Source organism: Carya illinoinensis, chromosome 8, assembly GCF_018687715.1.
Source record: "Carya illinoinensis cultivar Pawnee chromosome 8, C.illinoinensisPawnee_v1, whole genome shotgun sequence".
Lineage (NCBI taxonomy): Eukaryota > Viridiplantae > Streptophyta > Magnoliopsida > Fagales > Juglandaceae > Carya > Carya illinoinensis.
The window spans coordinates 21,623,080-21,640,976 of NC_056759.1; the positions used below are offsets into that span (position 1 = coordinate 21,623,080).

The 17,897-nt window shown below is 35.5% G+C and overlaps 2 protein-coding genes across 2 annotated transcripts; both read right to left on the bottom strand.

The window, feature by feature from the left end:
- Positions 1 to 1,214: 1,214 nt before the first annotated feature.
- On the bottom strand, positions 1,215 to 7,368 carry LOC122274501 (disease resistance protein At4g27190-like). The gene is made up of 7 exons (XM_043083537.1): positions 6,266 to 7,368; positions 4,589 to 6,119; positions 4,127 to 4,276; positions 3,891 to 3,978; positions 2,938 to 3,269; positions 1,446 to 1,943; positions 1,215 to 1,367 (listed from the first exon to the last, which is right to left on the bottom strand). Exons 1-7 carry the CDS (start codon positions 7,366 to 7,368, stop codon positions 1,215 to 1,217), a joined length of 3,855 nt encoding a protein of 1,284 aa, XP_042939471.1.
- Positions 7,369 to 16,319: 8,951 nt separating this feature from the next.
- Positions 16,320 to 17,276, bottom strand: LOC122274502. Its single transcript, XM_043083538.1, has one exon. It carries the CDS (start codon positions 17,274 to 17,276, stop codon positions 16,320 to 16,322), a length of 957 nt encoding a protein of 318 aa, XP_042939472.1.
- Between the last annotated feature and the right edge of the window lie 621 nt (positions 17,277 to 17,897).

The following is a 17,897-nucleotide window of genomic DNA, read 5'->3' on the forward strand; positions in this document are numbered from 1 at the left end:
GTTTTTCCGCCGTTTGCAACGCTGCTTGTTTTCTAAAATTTCCTTATAGCGCTGTAAGTATTTTCCAAACCCTATTTTCAAATTTTAATATATATATTGCTCATTCAATTATTTATTGTTGTTGGTTGTTGATTCCGGACTGAGTCCGAGGAGTTTCGGGGGTCGGATGGATGGAGGACGGAGTTGCCTGTTTATTTGATTTATGATTGTTGGATTATTTTATTATGCGTTGTTATGGCATTACATGGTGCATGCACGTGTATTTGTGGATTTGTGTGAAAAGCCTGTGTATTGGCGTGAGTGGTTTTACGGGTGCGTGTGTATCACGAGCCCAAGCCGGGATGGGTTATTATCCCGGTGGAGCTCCTCTGGTCACTCGGGAGCGGAATAAACTGAGTGATGTCCCCTGAGTTGTCGCTAGACGACGGGAGCGGGGGCTAGGGGTTGCTTGGCTACGAACGCGCCGGGCGCGGAACCGGGCATCGCCCTACGCACCGACTCCGTGGCCCTTTGCTGGTGAGGGCTAGAGGATGCTTGGCTACGAACGTGCGGGGCACGGAACTGGGCATCGCTCGTTAGGTGTCACATGCGTGGTGGTACTCTGCGGTGTGGCACTGGAGCCAGGGTGTGCGGATGACCCCTAGGGGAGGTCATGGTGCACGCGGTTAAAATTGGATAATGGTTTGAGAGGCCAAATGGGTTTTTGGCGTGTGTGGAAAACGGGTGTTTTATGGGCTTTGTGCATTGGGCATGTTTCATGCATCTTGTTTGAGTTTTATGTGTTTTTTTATCTGGTAGTGTTTGGGTTTTACTTACCTGCGGTACCATTTTGGTTCCGTAGCTTTTGGTGCAGAGTTAGAGGACGAAGAGGAGGAGGCTGAGCCCGAGGATGCGGCTCCGCCGGGTTGTTGATGCTGTGTTTTATATTTGTATAAAACTGTATTTGTGTTTTGTAATATTTTATCTATGTGCGTTTTAAACAGCTTGTATTACGTTAAGAAAAAAATTCTGGTACTTAGTTATGACTTTCGTTATCCGCTGCGTGTTCTTTCGTGCACATTTGTTACCTTTGCACACACTCGGCACTCGTCGATAGGATGGTGACAACCCGGGTCACCATCCGGACGTCTCGATTTCCCCGTGTTCGGGCGTGGGGATTTGGGGGCGTCACAACTACATTCAACAACTCTAGACTCTGGAAGACATTAAACATCTTAAACAGAAAAGATGCTATTAAGATTTGCACAAGATTCAACTATCATTGTCTGAAGTTTGCAAAAGGAATCTGCTGCGAATTGGTTATTCCATATAACTTTCATGTCCTCCATGTGGGAGATTTTTAGTAAATCCAAACTAGGAAATGCGACCTGTTGGAGTAGGATTCATCCAATAGGTGTCAAAATGAAATGTGAATATCTTAAAAGAGTAATAGTTGAGGCTATTACCTGATCTTGATCAACCAAGAAGAGGGGTTGATCAATTGAGATATTGTTTTGTCGACTTTCTTCAAGTGCTTCTTGAAAGCTCATATGTTCTGAAGCAAATATCTCAACTTTTTGACATCCATCCATCCACATATCTTTCAATGATAGAAATTTTGAAGTATGCACTCCTGGATAAAACCACTTGAGTTTTGCCAGCCCTACAAGATTTATTGTAGTCATACAAGGGAACACAATCCTTGGTGTTGCTTCTTGATCTCCTCCTCTTGCGACAATCTCCTCAATCCCACAATTGACTATCTTAAGAATCTCCAATTGTGTGAGACTTGTAGCCACCGAGACTACTGGAAAGAAACTTTTCAAGCTCTCACATCCCTCGGCATAAATTTGACGTAGATTTTGAAAGTTGCAAAAGGAATCCGCTGCAACTTGGTCGTGCCATATGGTTATCAACTTATCCATATGTGAAATTGCTAATTTCTCCAAGCTTGGGAATGCTACCTATGAATTGATCTCAATTAATGCCTTAACATATTATATATTCCCATCTACCAAAGCATGCATCTATTTGATTAATTTTGATCTCTTTTAGCCATGACATCAAAATAAACAAGAAATTGAAGTGTTGGAATCAAAAATAAAATGCCAAATAGAAACTGAATTATTTTTTGATAATTCAGTCTATTTTTACATTAAGCAAACTCTTTTTTCCACACTGTTTCTTGATGATTTGATTAGTATTCAGGCAAACACACCCCCAAGTTATGGAGTGCTCAAGCATTCTTATTTTTGTCGACTGAAAATCTCATCTGTTTGGAAAAACCCATCCAAAAACTAAGAAAAGTTTGGAGTATTCAAAAACCTCTATCTATCTACAAGCATTTCCTCTATTTTTTTTCCTCCTAGTTCCTCAAGTTTCCTAAGAAACCCAGCTATACTTCTGTCTCATATTAGATCTAAAAAAACAAAAGCTGATAATAGTGGATTACAGATTTTAGCTACTTAATAAAATAAATAGTATTAAAATTTTGTTGATTGGCTCCAAAACTTTGAATATTTTTTTGGCTAGGAAATAGTCGTACAAAATATCACAATAAATATAAGATGTCTCAAAAAGAGTAGTACCATCTTCTCATTAAGTTTACAATGTGACCAAGAAATAATAGAACAACACTAGATAGATGTAGGGGATGTTAGGATTACAAATTTGGCTTATAAGTTTCTTTCATAGTTATATTTGAAGTTGTATGGTTATGATAAAATATGACATTATAATTAATTATCAAGTTTGATGCAGGTAAATTTTGCTCAATTTTGTGGTTCTTTATTATTTTCAAAATTTATGAGTAACCTTTTCTTGCTTTATGTAATGGCAACATATATCTATTCACAAATTCAATAACTTTAACTATTACAACTAGTTAGGTTTAGAAACTATATCAGTTCTAAGACAGCTTCTACCTTAATTACGAGAGATTAATTAAGCATTTTTTACCTCATGAACCAAGAAAAGGGGTTGCTGAGTGAAGATCTCATGCCGACTCTCTCGAAGCGTTTCTTGAAAGCTTAGAAGGCCATAAGCAAATATTTCAACTTTTTGGCATCCTTCCACACACATCTCTTTCAGCATTGGACATTCTAAAGTATGCACTCCTAGGTAAAACCACTTGAGTTGGGGTAGCCTCTTAAGAGTTAGGAGAGTTACTTGAGGGAACACAAACGTCCTTTCTATTGCATCTTCTTCCTCTTCACCTTCAACAATTTCCTCCACCCCACAATCTATTATCTCAAGATTCTCCAATTGCGTGAGACTTCTAGCAACAGAGGCTGGAAAGAAACTTCTCAAATTCTCACATCCACTAGCTTGTATTTTTTTTTAGATCGCAAAAGGAATTTTTCGCAACTTGATTTTGCCAAATGAGTTCTAGGTAATCCATGCGATGAATTGCCAATCTCTTCAAACATGGGAATGCAGCTTGCAACGTTCATCCCATATATCAATGATATAATATACCTGACCATAATATCTCATGTAATGGGGATCTAATAAGTAGCCAGGATCTAAAACAATATTTATGTCATGAAAAATGATGCAAGAAAATAAAGTGAAACCAGAAATTAATCACACGATAAAAAAATTTACGTAGTTTGGCAAAGTTGTTTATATATTTGTATGGCGCTTCAGAGGATTTTATTATCTTAAGGAATGCCAAAGTACACTATGAGTCAAAATTACAATACTCAAAACGATCATATTGTCCATAATAAACATATATGTATAGTTGTATGGCGGAAACCCTAATTTCACAATTTATAGGTTGTTCGCCCAAAAACTATAACGAATCCTTGTTGGGTCATCAAATAGGCCACCACAAGAATAAACCAAGCTCTATAAACCCAACAATTTATAAAAAAAACAAAAAAACAAAGAAAGGAGCCAAATATTACCTCTACATTGAAGAGAGGTTGCATAATGGTTGGAGGCCTCTCCTCTACATTTGTTTGAATGATCTCCTGGATGGTTGTTGCGCTTGAACTAGCAGGATTGTATATAAATGTCACTAATTTAGGGCAATGGTCTATCACCAGGTTCTCCAAGGGCGGAAATTGGATGTTACATCCTATGCAGAATCTTTTGAGGTTTGGAAGATCTTTTAGCGTTAGGCATCTAGTTGAGGGAACACCTCCTTCGTAATTTCTTCTGCTGCTATTTCTTCTGTGACTATTACCTCTTTCATAGCCTTACATTCCAATATGTGAAGATGTTTGAGATGCACCATAAATCTAGCTATAGAGAATGATAGCAGATATGTTATAATACAAGAACCTTGCACCTCCAAGATTAACAAATTTTGAAACTTGGACATTGCTTCCATGGTTGTTAATCTGCAAGACACCCTTGCCTAATATTGGTTGTGTTGTGTCTCTTCCAAGTCTACTAAAGATAGTTTCAACGATTCCAAGTTGGGGAACACAACCTGCAACAACATTTAATTTTTTTCTCCATCAAATTTTTCTTTTCTTTTTAGTTCTTCCATTTTAAAATTGGGAAAATGACCAACTTAAAATGGAGTGCCGCTTGTAGCGTTATTTTTTACTCATGCTGTGTGGGAAATTATTACTTGGGAAAATAAACATTAGCATACCTGTTCATGTAGAATTGGCATGTTGAAATCAAGTGTGCCCTCCGAAACGATTTCTCTAGCATCAGTTGTGAATAAATTTTTTGTTCTAAAGAAGCTTATAAGCTTTGGAAGATGCTCTAGTGCCAAGTGATGCAGTTGAGGGAAAAAGATCATATCTGTGTCTTCTATTTCGCCTTCTTCTTTCTCGACTATTGCACCCATGATGCTGCATTCTCTTATCTGCAATTCTTGGAGTTGTGAAAGACCCATTGCTACGGATGATGGGAAGGCAAATTTTAGTTTTTCACAATTTTCCACTTTTACAACTCTCAAGTTACGAAAGGATGTTGAATGAAGTTGGCCATGACAAATATCTTCCAAACCAGTCATATTTTTTAGAATAAATGTTTCCAAGGTTGGAAAGGAAATGGTCGAGATATGCATCGGAGAGCTAATGATATATTTGATCTCATCATTATTTTGTATATAAAGATGCTTTAGTTGTTGAAAACCTTCGCGATCTAATTCACGTAGAACACTCTTAATACCCTTTAACTCATCTAAATAAAGACATTCTATTCTATTCAACAACATTTTAATTCCAACCTCTGATTGAAAGCTTGTCTTCAGCTTGAGTTTTAACGTTCTTGAGCATTCATGCTTATCAGACCAGTCCCATACATCTCCTACCAATATGTTGTATCTTTCTAGTTTTTCAAACCGCAGAACTTTCGGAAGCATGCAAGCATCTAGGATATGAATCTCCAAAGTAATCAAACGTAACGTATACTTTAGCTCAGCAAGGTTAGCATTGTTTGATCTTTTAGTGTAGAGTCCTTCAGTCTCCCATTGAACAAAGCTATTTTCCATATACAATTCTTCTAATTCCACCAACCTAGATAGGACATTAGGTGGAATTACTTCAAGTTTGAAATAATTGCTCAAATCGAACAACTGCAAATGAACCAACAACCCTATTTCTCTTGGCAATGCGGAAATGTTAGAATCAAGAAGACTAAGAATTACTAAATTCTCGAGTTCTTCAATCGCAGATATGTCTCCTAACTCACAGCCATCAAGACACAATGTTTGTAGGTTTCTAAGAAGAAGAAGTGATGAAGGAAGGGATGACAATTTCATTGCCGTCAAATCCAAAACTTTGAGCTTGTCCATCCCTTGAAAGAAATTGTCTGTGATTTGTAAAAAATGATCTCTGCCATCTACAAAAAGGAATCTTAATTCAGGACATTCAAGTTCATTTGGAAGTTGATGAATAGCTCCACCACGAATAGAAAATGCCTTGCATCTTTTTAGTGCATCCATATCTGGCCATTCATCACTCATGAAAAGCATATCATAATCCTTTGAAGCAATTAATGTAGCAACATCACGAACAACATCATGCATATGGCAATGGTCAGATTTGTGAGGACAATCTTGCAATAGACAAGAGTCTTTCAAGTTATGTAATTGTCTGTATAGTCTATTTCTCGCATCTTCCAATGTGTTAATTCCATGAAATAGACCCAACCATAACAATATTTCAACAAGTCTTGATGGTAAATGCCGAACCCCATTTCAGCACAGTACAAAAATAAATATTGAATCTCTTGACTTTCAAGATGTTTAAAACTCAACTCTATACAAGAGTATATAGTTGACTGCATTCTTGTGTGATGTTCGGGAGTAGGACGTCATAGTTGCTGTAAGGCATCCTTCCATTCATATAAACTCTTATTTCTTAATGCCTTAGAAACTGTTACAAGTGCAATAGGCAAACCATCACACTCTTTAGCTACCTCCGTTGCTATAAATCGTAAATTGGGGTCTTTAATAGAATCACCTGCCATCTTCTCAAACAATTCCCATGCTTCTTTTTCGGGTAACACTTCAATTCCAAAATCCTTTTGGGCACCCATTTCACTAGATAATAAATTGTGTTGTCTAGATACTAGCACTACTTTGCATCCCTTACAAGGATCAATTCCTATTGCCTCCAAATCAAGTTTCTCCCATATATCATCTAGGATAACAACTATCCTTTTTTTGTTTGTTGTTAACCTCTTCCGTAGACGAATCGCTCTTCCACGTATTGTCTCGACATCAAGCTTGAGATCTAGCATGTCTGCGATTTCTCCTTGAATTCGTCTCAAGTTAGGGCTTTGCGTCACATTTGCCAGAGCCACCTCATCGAATAGCTTATCTTCCTTGACTTTCCTGGCAACTTCTCTCATCAATGTAGTCTTTCCCACACCAGGCATCCCCCATAAACCAATCATGTTGATATTAGCATCTCCGAGTGCCTCCATAATCCCCTTCACCGCTATCATTCTCGACTTCATGGCGATGTAATCCATGTTTCTTCTTGTCTCCATTCCTTCTGAAGCAGGACGATACGAAACTCTATCAAAATTTCCATTTTCAACATGGTTGGAAATATTTTCCACCATCTTCTTTGCTTCCCGACTTAATTGATGTCGATGTTTCAAGTTTAGGCATGCCACATTAGAGTTCCTCGTACTTGCTTCTTTTTCAATTTCACAAAGTTGCGTGGTGGCCAATTCTATAATATGATCTGCCTTTGTCAACCACTTGTTAACATCATCTTCAATTTCGTCGCCATTTCTTATAGCAGCTTCAACGGAGTGTTGCAACCTATTTTTAAAATCTCGAAAATTCTCTTCCTGATTCTTCAGATTCTCTGTATTGCTGTTGTAGTGAAATGAATAGCATAGCCACTGTCCAATAGGTGCAATAGTGTACTCTGCTATTTTCGCTACAATTGAAATAACGATCTCCATTCTTGTTCTAGTGGTTTTTTTTTTTTGTGCAAAGATGGAGATAAGAGAGAATAGGAAAATCAAGATAGATCGGACTTTAATAGTGAGAGTACCTTTGAAAGGCAAAATGAGTCCAACAGCCTAAGAAGGGGCGAGGCTACTCATTCCACAAAATGATGAGTGAATATTAGTAGCAAGCAATACACACCTTCAAGAAGAACAAAGAAATGATGTGCTCACCCAAAGTCAGTGACAGTTCCTCCAGGCAGTACGTGGTGTACTGAGCATTCAAATTTGTGTACACATTAGGAGCGGGTGGAAAAAGCAAACATATACAACCAATAAATAAAGAAAAAAAAAAAGCTAAAAAAGAAGTATGAAAGACAGGAAATGATAACAAACCACCAAATTAAGGTCTATTTGGACACTGAAACTATATCAACTTATCTTATTTAATCATTATAATATTAAAAAAATTTAAATAAAATACAATACATAATTTTAACTTTTTCAAAATTTAAAATAAAAATAACATTTTAATAATATTCTAATAAATTTTATTCAAATTTCATCTCAACTCACTATCCAAACTAGACAAAAATGAGTTTTGATTTGATTTTTCACTGTCACAAGTCGTTGGTGTCCATCGTTGGTATCGTTGTGGCCCTCGTGGTTGTCATGCTATTTGATAAAGAAAAATTCTACTCATCATTTTCACATCACACGCCGCGCATAATTTTTTTTTCTATTACCAAATGTGTGTGATGTACGGATAATAAGTAGAATAAATCAATTAGTTTATGAAAAATAAAACAAAAAATTTAAAATAAATAAAAATAAATGTGGTGTGTGGGGACGATCTTTTTCTTATACAAAGTTTTGCTATTCATCATCCCCACACACCACACAACACACTAATTTTTTTGTATTTTAGTTTTTAAAATTTTTTTCTAATATCTAAAAAAAAGTTCTAATTTTTTCTAATATCTACACACCATGAGTATTAATATCTAATCTTTTCTATAATTTCTCATATATAAAGATATAAAGTGTGTATACATATATCTATATATATATACTAGAGAACGACCTCGGGTGCATTAGCCCCAAGGTGCACTTGACATAATGATTTAAATAAAAAAAAAAAAGTAAAAAAGTCAGTAGCTTATTTGTTTGGGGAAAGAAAATACAAGGTTAAAGAAAGGTAAAAAATCAAGATTAAAAAAAAAATCTAAACTTCAGCAAAGTATGAGTATTGGTCTGTATCCATATTGGATTATCTATTTACTCTCTATATAATAATAGAATATTATTAGTTTAATATTTTTTTAATTTTTATTTTTATCACATTTTATAGTTCTACTAATTAAAATATTAGTAATAATCATATTCTAATCAAATTAATAATATTAAATATTAATATTAATAATAATTATATTCTTATTAAATTAATAATTAATATTATATATTGAGTGTTTTAAGTATTTTATTAGTTAAATTTACTTAAAATTGAATTTTACAATGAGAATGCTCTAAAACGTTTCTATTCTAAAGAGTAAAGTCATTTTAATTTTTTTATTTAAAAAAATTGAAACAAAAAGAAAGGAAAATGAGTACAATATCAAAACAAAAAAGACATGAAAAAGAGATATCAATTCATGTGCGCCGCGGGGCTATTAAGGGCCTTTTAGTAAAACATGATTCTTCATTAAATTCTACAAGGGAGCTACATGTCAAATAGTCAATAATCTTAAGGGCCTTTTGGTAAAACATGACTTAACAGAAAAATAAAAAAAGTTAACGAAAAAATAACAAAAATTACTATTCACAGTTAGATATTCACTTATTATAATAGAATAGATATATATAATATATATATTCACAAAATTGTTATTTGTTTGTCTCGCTATATTTTTTTTACCTTTTACTTTTATGAAGCAAATATATCGTATTTTTTGGATGATTATTTTACAGGACTATATTTTAAGAAGAAAAAAGCTTGTGTGCTGCCCGGTGGTACCGCTCGGGAAATTTTTTATTTATTTGGTGATTAAGAAAGTGAGTTTAAGTTATTGATGTATTTTTTTTAAATATTTAAATTTATTAAAAAAATGTAAAAAGAAAAAAAAATGACTATCAGTCCAGTCACTTTTAAGCAGTACTACTCAGGTGGCAGAGTAGCACCATTTCTTTAAGAATCCTTCACTTTGACCTCAAATGTCCAATCATAAATTAACTCAGCTTTAGCTAGAGAGAAAAATCAACGCACTTAATAATTTGTTTCATGGGTCGAATGATTTCTAGCCTTTTTGCACTGATCTGGAGATCCGTTAGGAAAGCTCTTAGAAAGAAACTCATAAACGTAATCATCATTCCTAGTTAACTGGAGTAATAATACACTTGTTAATAGATAATTGCATACTTTAATATATACTGTATTTAGTATGGCACTACTTTTTTATTATAGTATTAGTTTTTGTAATCTTTAGAGTTCTTCTTCTTCCAAACTCTATAATGAATTCTAAAGAGATATATTGTGTGTAGATCTAGGTCTTACCTACAAGATTTTATATTGGTCATGATCCATGTTCAAACCTTTATCGAAACTTTGATGGGTCTCATGACACTTATTTTTATCATTTAATTACTCATTTTTTCCACCTTACTTTATTGATTAGATGTAGATATCTTAGATGTCAAACTAATTGATATTATTTAAAAAAAGTACAATACCCACAAGACATTAAGATGAGACGATGATAATGGATTATTATATAAATTAGTTAACAAGGGTCAGGACCAGCATGAGTAGGCTAAAATTCTCTCACACTCTCCAACAACCTTTTCCTCCCCTGTTCAAACATGGTAGTTTTGACCGATGATCCACATAATAATCTAGGACTCTTTCCTCAATACTAAGCCACCAGCGTACGTAACAGCATCCATCATCATTCCAATTCTCAAAGTAGAACATATATGAAAACTTATCAGATTATAATCTAACAAGAAACATTAACAACATACATACAACATAGCCTGCTGTTCGGAGGCAGACCACGTAAAATTAATGTCAAACCAAAGAAACTTCATTAAACGCTCTAACTGACCAAGCATAAAGACGGCACTACAAAAAAAGGCTAAATTGGCGGCGTTTATAAGCACGGCATTTGTTTATGCGCCAGTAGATATATAAATTTTCCGGCGAATAATTTTTCCGCTAGTAAATTATTGAACTTCCTGGCGTTTAAATTTTTACGTCGGTAATAATTTATGGCGTTGGCGGCGTATATAACAACGCCGCCAATATAGTAATGATGCGCCGGGACATTAATGGCGTTGGCGGCGTTTATATTGTTACGCTGGAAATAATATTTTTTTTTGTTGGCGTTTAAACAAATGCCAATAATTTATTAATTATACGCCGTTATATTAACCGTGTTTGTCGGCGTTTCTAATATACCGGCGGTAATAACATATAACATCAGCGGCGTTTCACAAAATGCCGACAATTGATAGAGTTTACGCCGACAAAGTATTGAGTTTTTCAACGTTTATATCGTTTAAATAAATGCTGGCCATTGGTTAATTTTACGCCGGCGTTTATATTGTTACGCCGGAAATAATTATATACATTGGCGGCGCTTATAAAATGTCAAAATTTGATCAATGAAACGCCGGTAAAACTATTATAGATTTATTGGTAATAAAATAAATAAAATAAAATAAAATAACTTATTTAAATGATACGAAAATACACCCAAAAATTGTGCAAGTCTCGTACAATATTTCTTTTGAAAACAATAGAGTCTATTATTTAAAATTTAATCTTTTAATATGGATCTTATATTTATTCTTTTTTTAAAAAAAGTGTGTGTTGCTTGCAAACTTTATGACAAGATATGTTAAACATCATACTAAGATTCACAACTTCCAACAAGAGTAGTAAAAATAATGCATAATCCAACACTTCTCCTTTAATTTCATAATTCATCCTAATTCCAACTTAACAAAACATAGCAAACGTCGATATATGGCATAACCATAAATATAGTCTCAATTAAGGAAAGTTGTGAATACCACCAAAACAAAGCAAATGTCGATATATTGCAAATACCATAAATATAGTCTCAATTATAGTCTCACTTATAATCCCGACCCTCAATCATCGTCCTCTTCATTCTCTTCCTCTTCTTCATCTTCCTCTTGATCTTCTTCCTCTTCAGAATTTTCCTCTTCTTCATCTTTCTCTTCCTCTTCATTCTCTTTTCGATTTTGTCCTGAAGCCTGAATATAAATTCAAATGAGGGTCCAAAAATTTCAATAGAAGGTTGATTTATATCGACTAAACATATGTGGGGTGCTCACCTGTGCATGCACGAATGTGTTTACTAAGTTCCGTAATTCAGCTAATTCGTTACGCATTGTCTCAAACTCTTCCTTTGATACACCATCTTCTTGGTTTGAAGTCGGTAGTGAATGTTGACAAGTTTGCTTTGTAGGGGTTGGCCCAAAACCCAAACCACGCACACGTCCAGGCCGTTCTGGTCCCATGACTTTTGAATAAACATCATCTGATGCCCAAGTCATGGTTCCTCCAGACCCCATGTCTATAGAATTCGTGTCCTGTGTTAAAAGTTCCTACATCTCAACCTGTAATAGATAATAAAAAATACACATTATTCTTCATTTATAAATCCTTTAAAATTAAAAAAGTTATAAATTTGAAAATAAACATACCACTTTCTTCCTCGTGTCATCATTGTAGTGTGTGCCATCCTTTTTCTTATGGGTCTTGACAAACAATTGGGCTCGACTTGGCATTGCCCCAGTTGATTTTTTCTACGTCCAATATTTTAGATTAAACACATATATCGAAAACAAAGAACTAACAAATATTCAACAATAAATAAATATTAAATAAATAAATACCATATCATGGGCATATCTTGCTAAACTTTTTGATCCTCCACTATGAACAACCACCTGCTTCTTACGACACTCTTTGTTTTTATTACATTTGGACTGCAACATGTAAAATATTATTGAGAATTATAATTAAAATAACTAGTTGGTTGACTTTATAAATCTATAATAGAAATACACGCATTGTTACCATATATTCTGGATCAAACCAGAGATTGGCCAACTCTGCTAGTTGCTCTAAGTCCACCATATCGGGACTTGCCCTTGCCACAACTTGTGCTGCAGAGGTGTCTTTTTCATTAAGTAGCTTTTTCTTCAATTCATGCTTATAGTCTTTCCATTTCTTTCCCAAGTCCTTTAGTATCCATTTTTTGAATACATCCAATTTGTCATCAGGAACTTTAAACTTGCCCTACAGTCAAAATAAATTTACACGAGTAACTAGCTTTCTAACAAAATTTTCAGAATATACCTATTTAAATAATAATAATATTTAAATATGAAAAATCATATATACCTTTATAAGACCCCACGCTTCCTCCTTTATGGTTTTAGGTACTGACCTCCAATCTTTGTAAATTATCGGAACCAACTTATTACTTCTCGCTATCAGACCACCAAACCTTACCACCTTTGAGTCTTGCTTTTTGATGGGCTGACCAAGATTGTTGAGCTCCATTTCAATTCTCTCCCCTTCTGGAAGATGCCAAATGTCATGAATAGAGTGCAATAATCTCTTTACTCGATCTCCATTACTATCTGCAAAAATAGATTTAGTTACAGTGTTAGTATTTCGTAAATCTGCAGTCATTGTGAAATAAATAATAAGTAAGAAAAACAAAAACATACCGACGATGATGAGAAAGCGATCTCCATTGTCAGAACACATATCGACATTTTCTGCTTCCGAACTAGGTGCTATTGGTACAGATGTGCATGGCTCGGTCTCTCTGCTCATCTCCATGTGTGTGGATAGTTGGCCTCCCATTTGGCTCGATGTGGAAGGTTGGGTCCCTTGCTGGTAAGATGGTAATGGTTGGGAAGGACAATCTATAGAAGGTTGGGTCCCTTGCTGTGAAGATAATGATGGTTCTATAGGAGATTGGGTCCCTTGCTGTGAAGATAATGATGGTTGGGAAGGACAATCTATAGAAGGTGGTGACTCCACCATCCTATCAACGGAAAGGGGTGGCCCATCGACAGAGGATAATGAATGGGCTGCCCTATCAGATTGTGGCTCACTATGGACAGCTTGTAGTCTTGTAGATTGTCTTCGCAACTGTGGTATGGACATCTTTGCCTTCTTTTTTGGACCCATTGTACCTATACAAAAACAAATTTACATATATGCAAATCAAACGAAATAATAATATTTAGAGCATGATAATAACATAATAATATATTTCTTACTCAACACTATTGGGGAGTTTCGATCGTCATTCCGTCTATATCATTTCGTGTCCACACAACATCGTCAATACCGGGTTCAATAGCTTCATGGTTGGAAGTGTTAATACAATATTCGTTGACTAAATATTCATCCTCATCATCGTCAGTCACTTCCTCTTCACCAGTGTCATACACGTCTCTTGGTTTTGTCTTAACAACCACAACCCAATTTGGGCATCTTTCATCTGCCACATAAAATACTTGAGATACTTGGGAAGATAAAACAAACGGATCATCAGTTATCCGACTACCAGTGTGTACTAAATGAGAAAAATTTACAAGAGTAAAGCCAAACTCGTCCACCTTCAAACCTCTACCCCGAGCAACGTCTGCCCAATCACATTTGAATAACACATATCGGGACCCATCATAATACATAACCTCAATTATGCGTGTTAATTGGCCATACCAAGCAGGGCCATCTTGATCAGTACATACACTAACACCACAATTCTGAGTTTTCTTCCCATTTTCATAATTCCTAGTGCGAAATTTTGTGCCATTAATGACAAATCGCTTAAATTCTTTGGCAACTTGCATGGGACCTTTAGAATGCATTACGACTTTATGGCCCAATTCACTTCTTCCATTGTCATCCATTTTCATTACCTGAAAGGTTGGATTATTAGCATTGATTAAAATGACAAAAAAAAGCTACAGAGGCATAATAAAATTGGTCTTAGGTGTAATCCTTACATAGTCTTGGAACCAATTACAAAATTGGTCTTCGTGCCTCTTCTGTAATTCATCATTCGATAAATGATTCCCATCAACTGTATTCCGTATTATTTCCAAGTGCATCCTATATATGTTCATGACATCACAAATGTATGTTATAATTACACAATATGAATGAAACATAATTTGATTCGTACGTATTAAGCATTGCAACTCACATGCGGAATGGAGTGAAATCGTCAGAGTTGAAGAGAATATAGCGATGTGCTTGGGTCCACGATGTAAAATCGAGTCGGACGTCAATTACTTTCCCTTTAGAATCATCCAGGTTTCTAGACGGTCTATTGAAAACCGTTTGAGCGGATTCTAAATAACGAGAACAAAACGTCAATAATTCCTCCAACAAATACCCTTCAGCAATGGAACCTTCTGGTGCAGCTTTGTTACGCACATGAAACTTAAGTCGGTGTAGGTACCTACCACATAAATCATTAGATGACTTTTACTATTTTTTTTTTTAAAAAACAAATCTCATTCAACTGATATTTATGTGTTTTTAATTCAATAACTATAGCATACCTTTCAACGGGATACATCCATCGATAATGAACAGGTCCTCCAAGCTTACATTCTGCAACAAAATGTATAGTCAAGTGCACCATAACCGTGAAAAATGATGGCGGAAATATCATTTCTAATTGGCACAATATGTAAGGTATTCTAGATTCCAATCGGTCCAAATCTTCAAGCCGCAATGTTTTGGAACAAATTCCCCTGAAGAATCCAGATAGCTCGATTAATGGTTCTATTACCTTCTTAGATAATGACCCACGTAATGCAATTGGCAGGAGTTGTTGCATCAGTATGTGGCAATCATGACTCTTCATGCCCACTATAGTACGGTGTTGAAGCTTGACACAACGTGAAACATTTGAAGAATAACCGTCTGGTACTTTTACATTTTGTATAACCTTCAACAAGTCTTCTTTCTCTTTGTTACTCATTGTGAAAATAGCTGGAGGCAAATATGTCTTCTCTGCAGCTGTTATAACCGGATGAAGTTGTGGTCTCAAACCCATCTCTTGTAAGTCAAGGCGTGCCTTTATGCCATCCTTTGATTTTGTATCAATATTCAACAGTGTGCCGACAATGTTATCCACCACATTTTTTTCTATGTGCATCACATCAAGATTATGACGCAATAAATTATCTTTCCAGTAAGGCAAACTAAAGAAAATACTACGTTTCTTCCATGAGTGTTCCTTAACATTAGTCGACCCCACAACTCTTTTTCTTTTACGATCTGTTCTATCATTGCAATTTAAATCATCTAACTGTTCCAAAATTTCATCAGGTGTTGGCATAGTAGGTGAAGGATCAATTTCTCGTGTCCCATCAAATGTTTTTGCCATCATTCTCCACCTATGATCACTTGGCAAGAATCGTCTATGGCCCATATAGGAAAACTTTTTTCCATGTTTCAGCCATCTAGATCGTGTGTTACCCATACAACAAGGACATGCTAAACGACCTTTCGTACTCCACCCAGACAAATCACCATACGCAGGGAAATCATTTATCGTCCACATTAAAACCGCCCGCATTGTGAAGATTTCTTTGGAGCAAACATCATAGGTTGGTGCTCCAACCTCCCATAATTCCTTTAATTCTGATATTAGAGGCTCTAAGTATACATCTATATTCATTGAAGGTGATGATGGTCCCGGTATAATCAACGATAGCATGAAACTTGATCGTTTCATGCACATCCAAGGAGGTAAATTGTAAGGTACCAACATAACCGGCCAAGTACTATAGGAAATGCTCATGTTTCCAAAAGGATTAAAGCCATCTGCAGATAAACCAAGCCTAACATTGCGGGGGTCAGACGCAAAATCATCATGTTGTGAATCAAACGTCTTTCAAGCCATGCCATCTGCTGGATGCCTTAGTACCCCATCATTACTGCGGCCTATAGCATGCCATTTCATTTGTGAAGAAGTCTTCGATGACATAAAAAGCCTTTGCAACCTTGTCTTTAACGGAAACCACCGTAATATTTTAGCTGGACTTCTTTTACCTTTTCTAGACCTATCATCCATAGACTCTTTTTGCTTCCATTTTGACGCTCCGCATACCACGCATGTTTCCAGATTCTCATTGTCCTTCCAAAATAACATACAACCATTGGGACATACTAAGATCTTCTCGTATCCAAGACCTAACTCATTCATGTACTTCTTCGCCTCGTACGTATTTTTAGGAAATGATGCTCCTGGTGGGAGCAACTCATTCACAAATTCAAGTAGTTCTGTGAATATGCTATTACTCAATCCACCCAAACACTTCATATTCCAGAGACGTACAATAGCACTAAACTTAGTATGTTTTGTGCACCCTTCATATAATGGTTCATCAGCATCTTTCAACATATTGTAAAATTTATTAACTCTTTCGCTAGAACCTTGTCGATTTTCATTTTGCACTCCAGCCTCTCCAGCATCCACACCTATTTCAGGCCCACCCTCCACTATTTCAGGATCAAACATGGGGAAAACATCATGTAACATGGTTGTCATCCCACCAGAGCCTTCATTTATTTGCTCATTATTATTTTGGGCATCAGTAGCATGGTAAGATGCCTCCCCTATTCTCTCCCCATGAGCATGCCAAATGGTGTAACCTTGAGAAATTCCATAGCTAATCAAATGATCATATACCATGTGGGGCATGAACATCTTACGTAATCCACATTTTCTACATGGGCAACAAATCGGCGAATCTGTATCACAATGCTCGCATGCAAACTTCAAAAAGTCATTGACACCATCGACATACTCTTGTGTATGTCGAGGTTTTTTCATCCAACTTCTATCCATAGCTTAACTATATAATAAATATGAAAACAAAATAGAATCAAAATGCAAGATCATCAATAATTTTAAACTTCGATTATAAATAGAATAAATTATAATACATGTTGAGATACGGATTGGGAGATGGTTTAATTAAACGATGGTGATGGTTTAAAGGCCTATAATAATTTCCTTCTAGAAGTAAGGTGTACTACATGGAGCCGACAACAAACAAATTAACAAGCACCAAAAGTTAACAATTTGAGAGACAAAGATTTCTCCCTCAACATGTATTAATGTTCTACTGTATTAAGACAAGAATATTATAAACATAATTTCTTTGGATTTTTCAGTTGCTTTCTTTGGATTTGGAGTCTCTAATTAATCAAGGCATGGTGGGCTTATCACATAAGCAGAAATTAGTAGAGGAAGCTCTTATTCACTCATATGAAATTGCACTTGGTGGTGGGCGTTTTATATCTATGGTATTGCAAATGATGTTAAATCTATAAATCTCATTAAAGTGACAAACTTTCATCTTTACAATTCCAACATGAGCAAATGTTATTCATGTTGAAATTCGAAGTAAGATGCTTTCTCTCCTCTACTCCCCAAACCCTCACATAAATAACCTTATAAGATGGT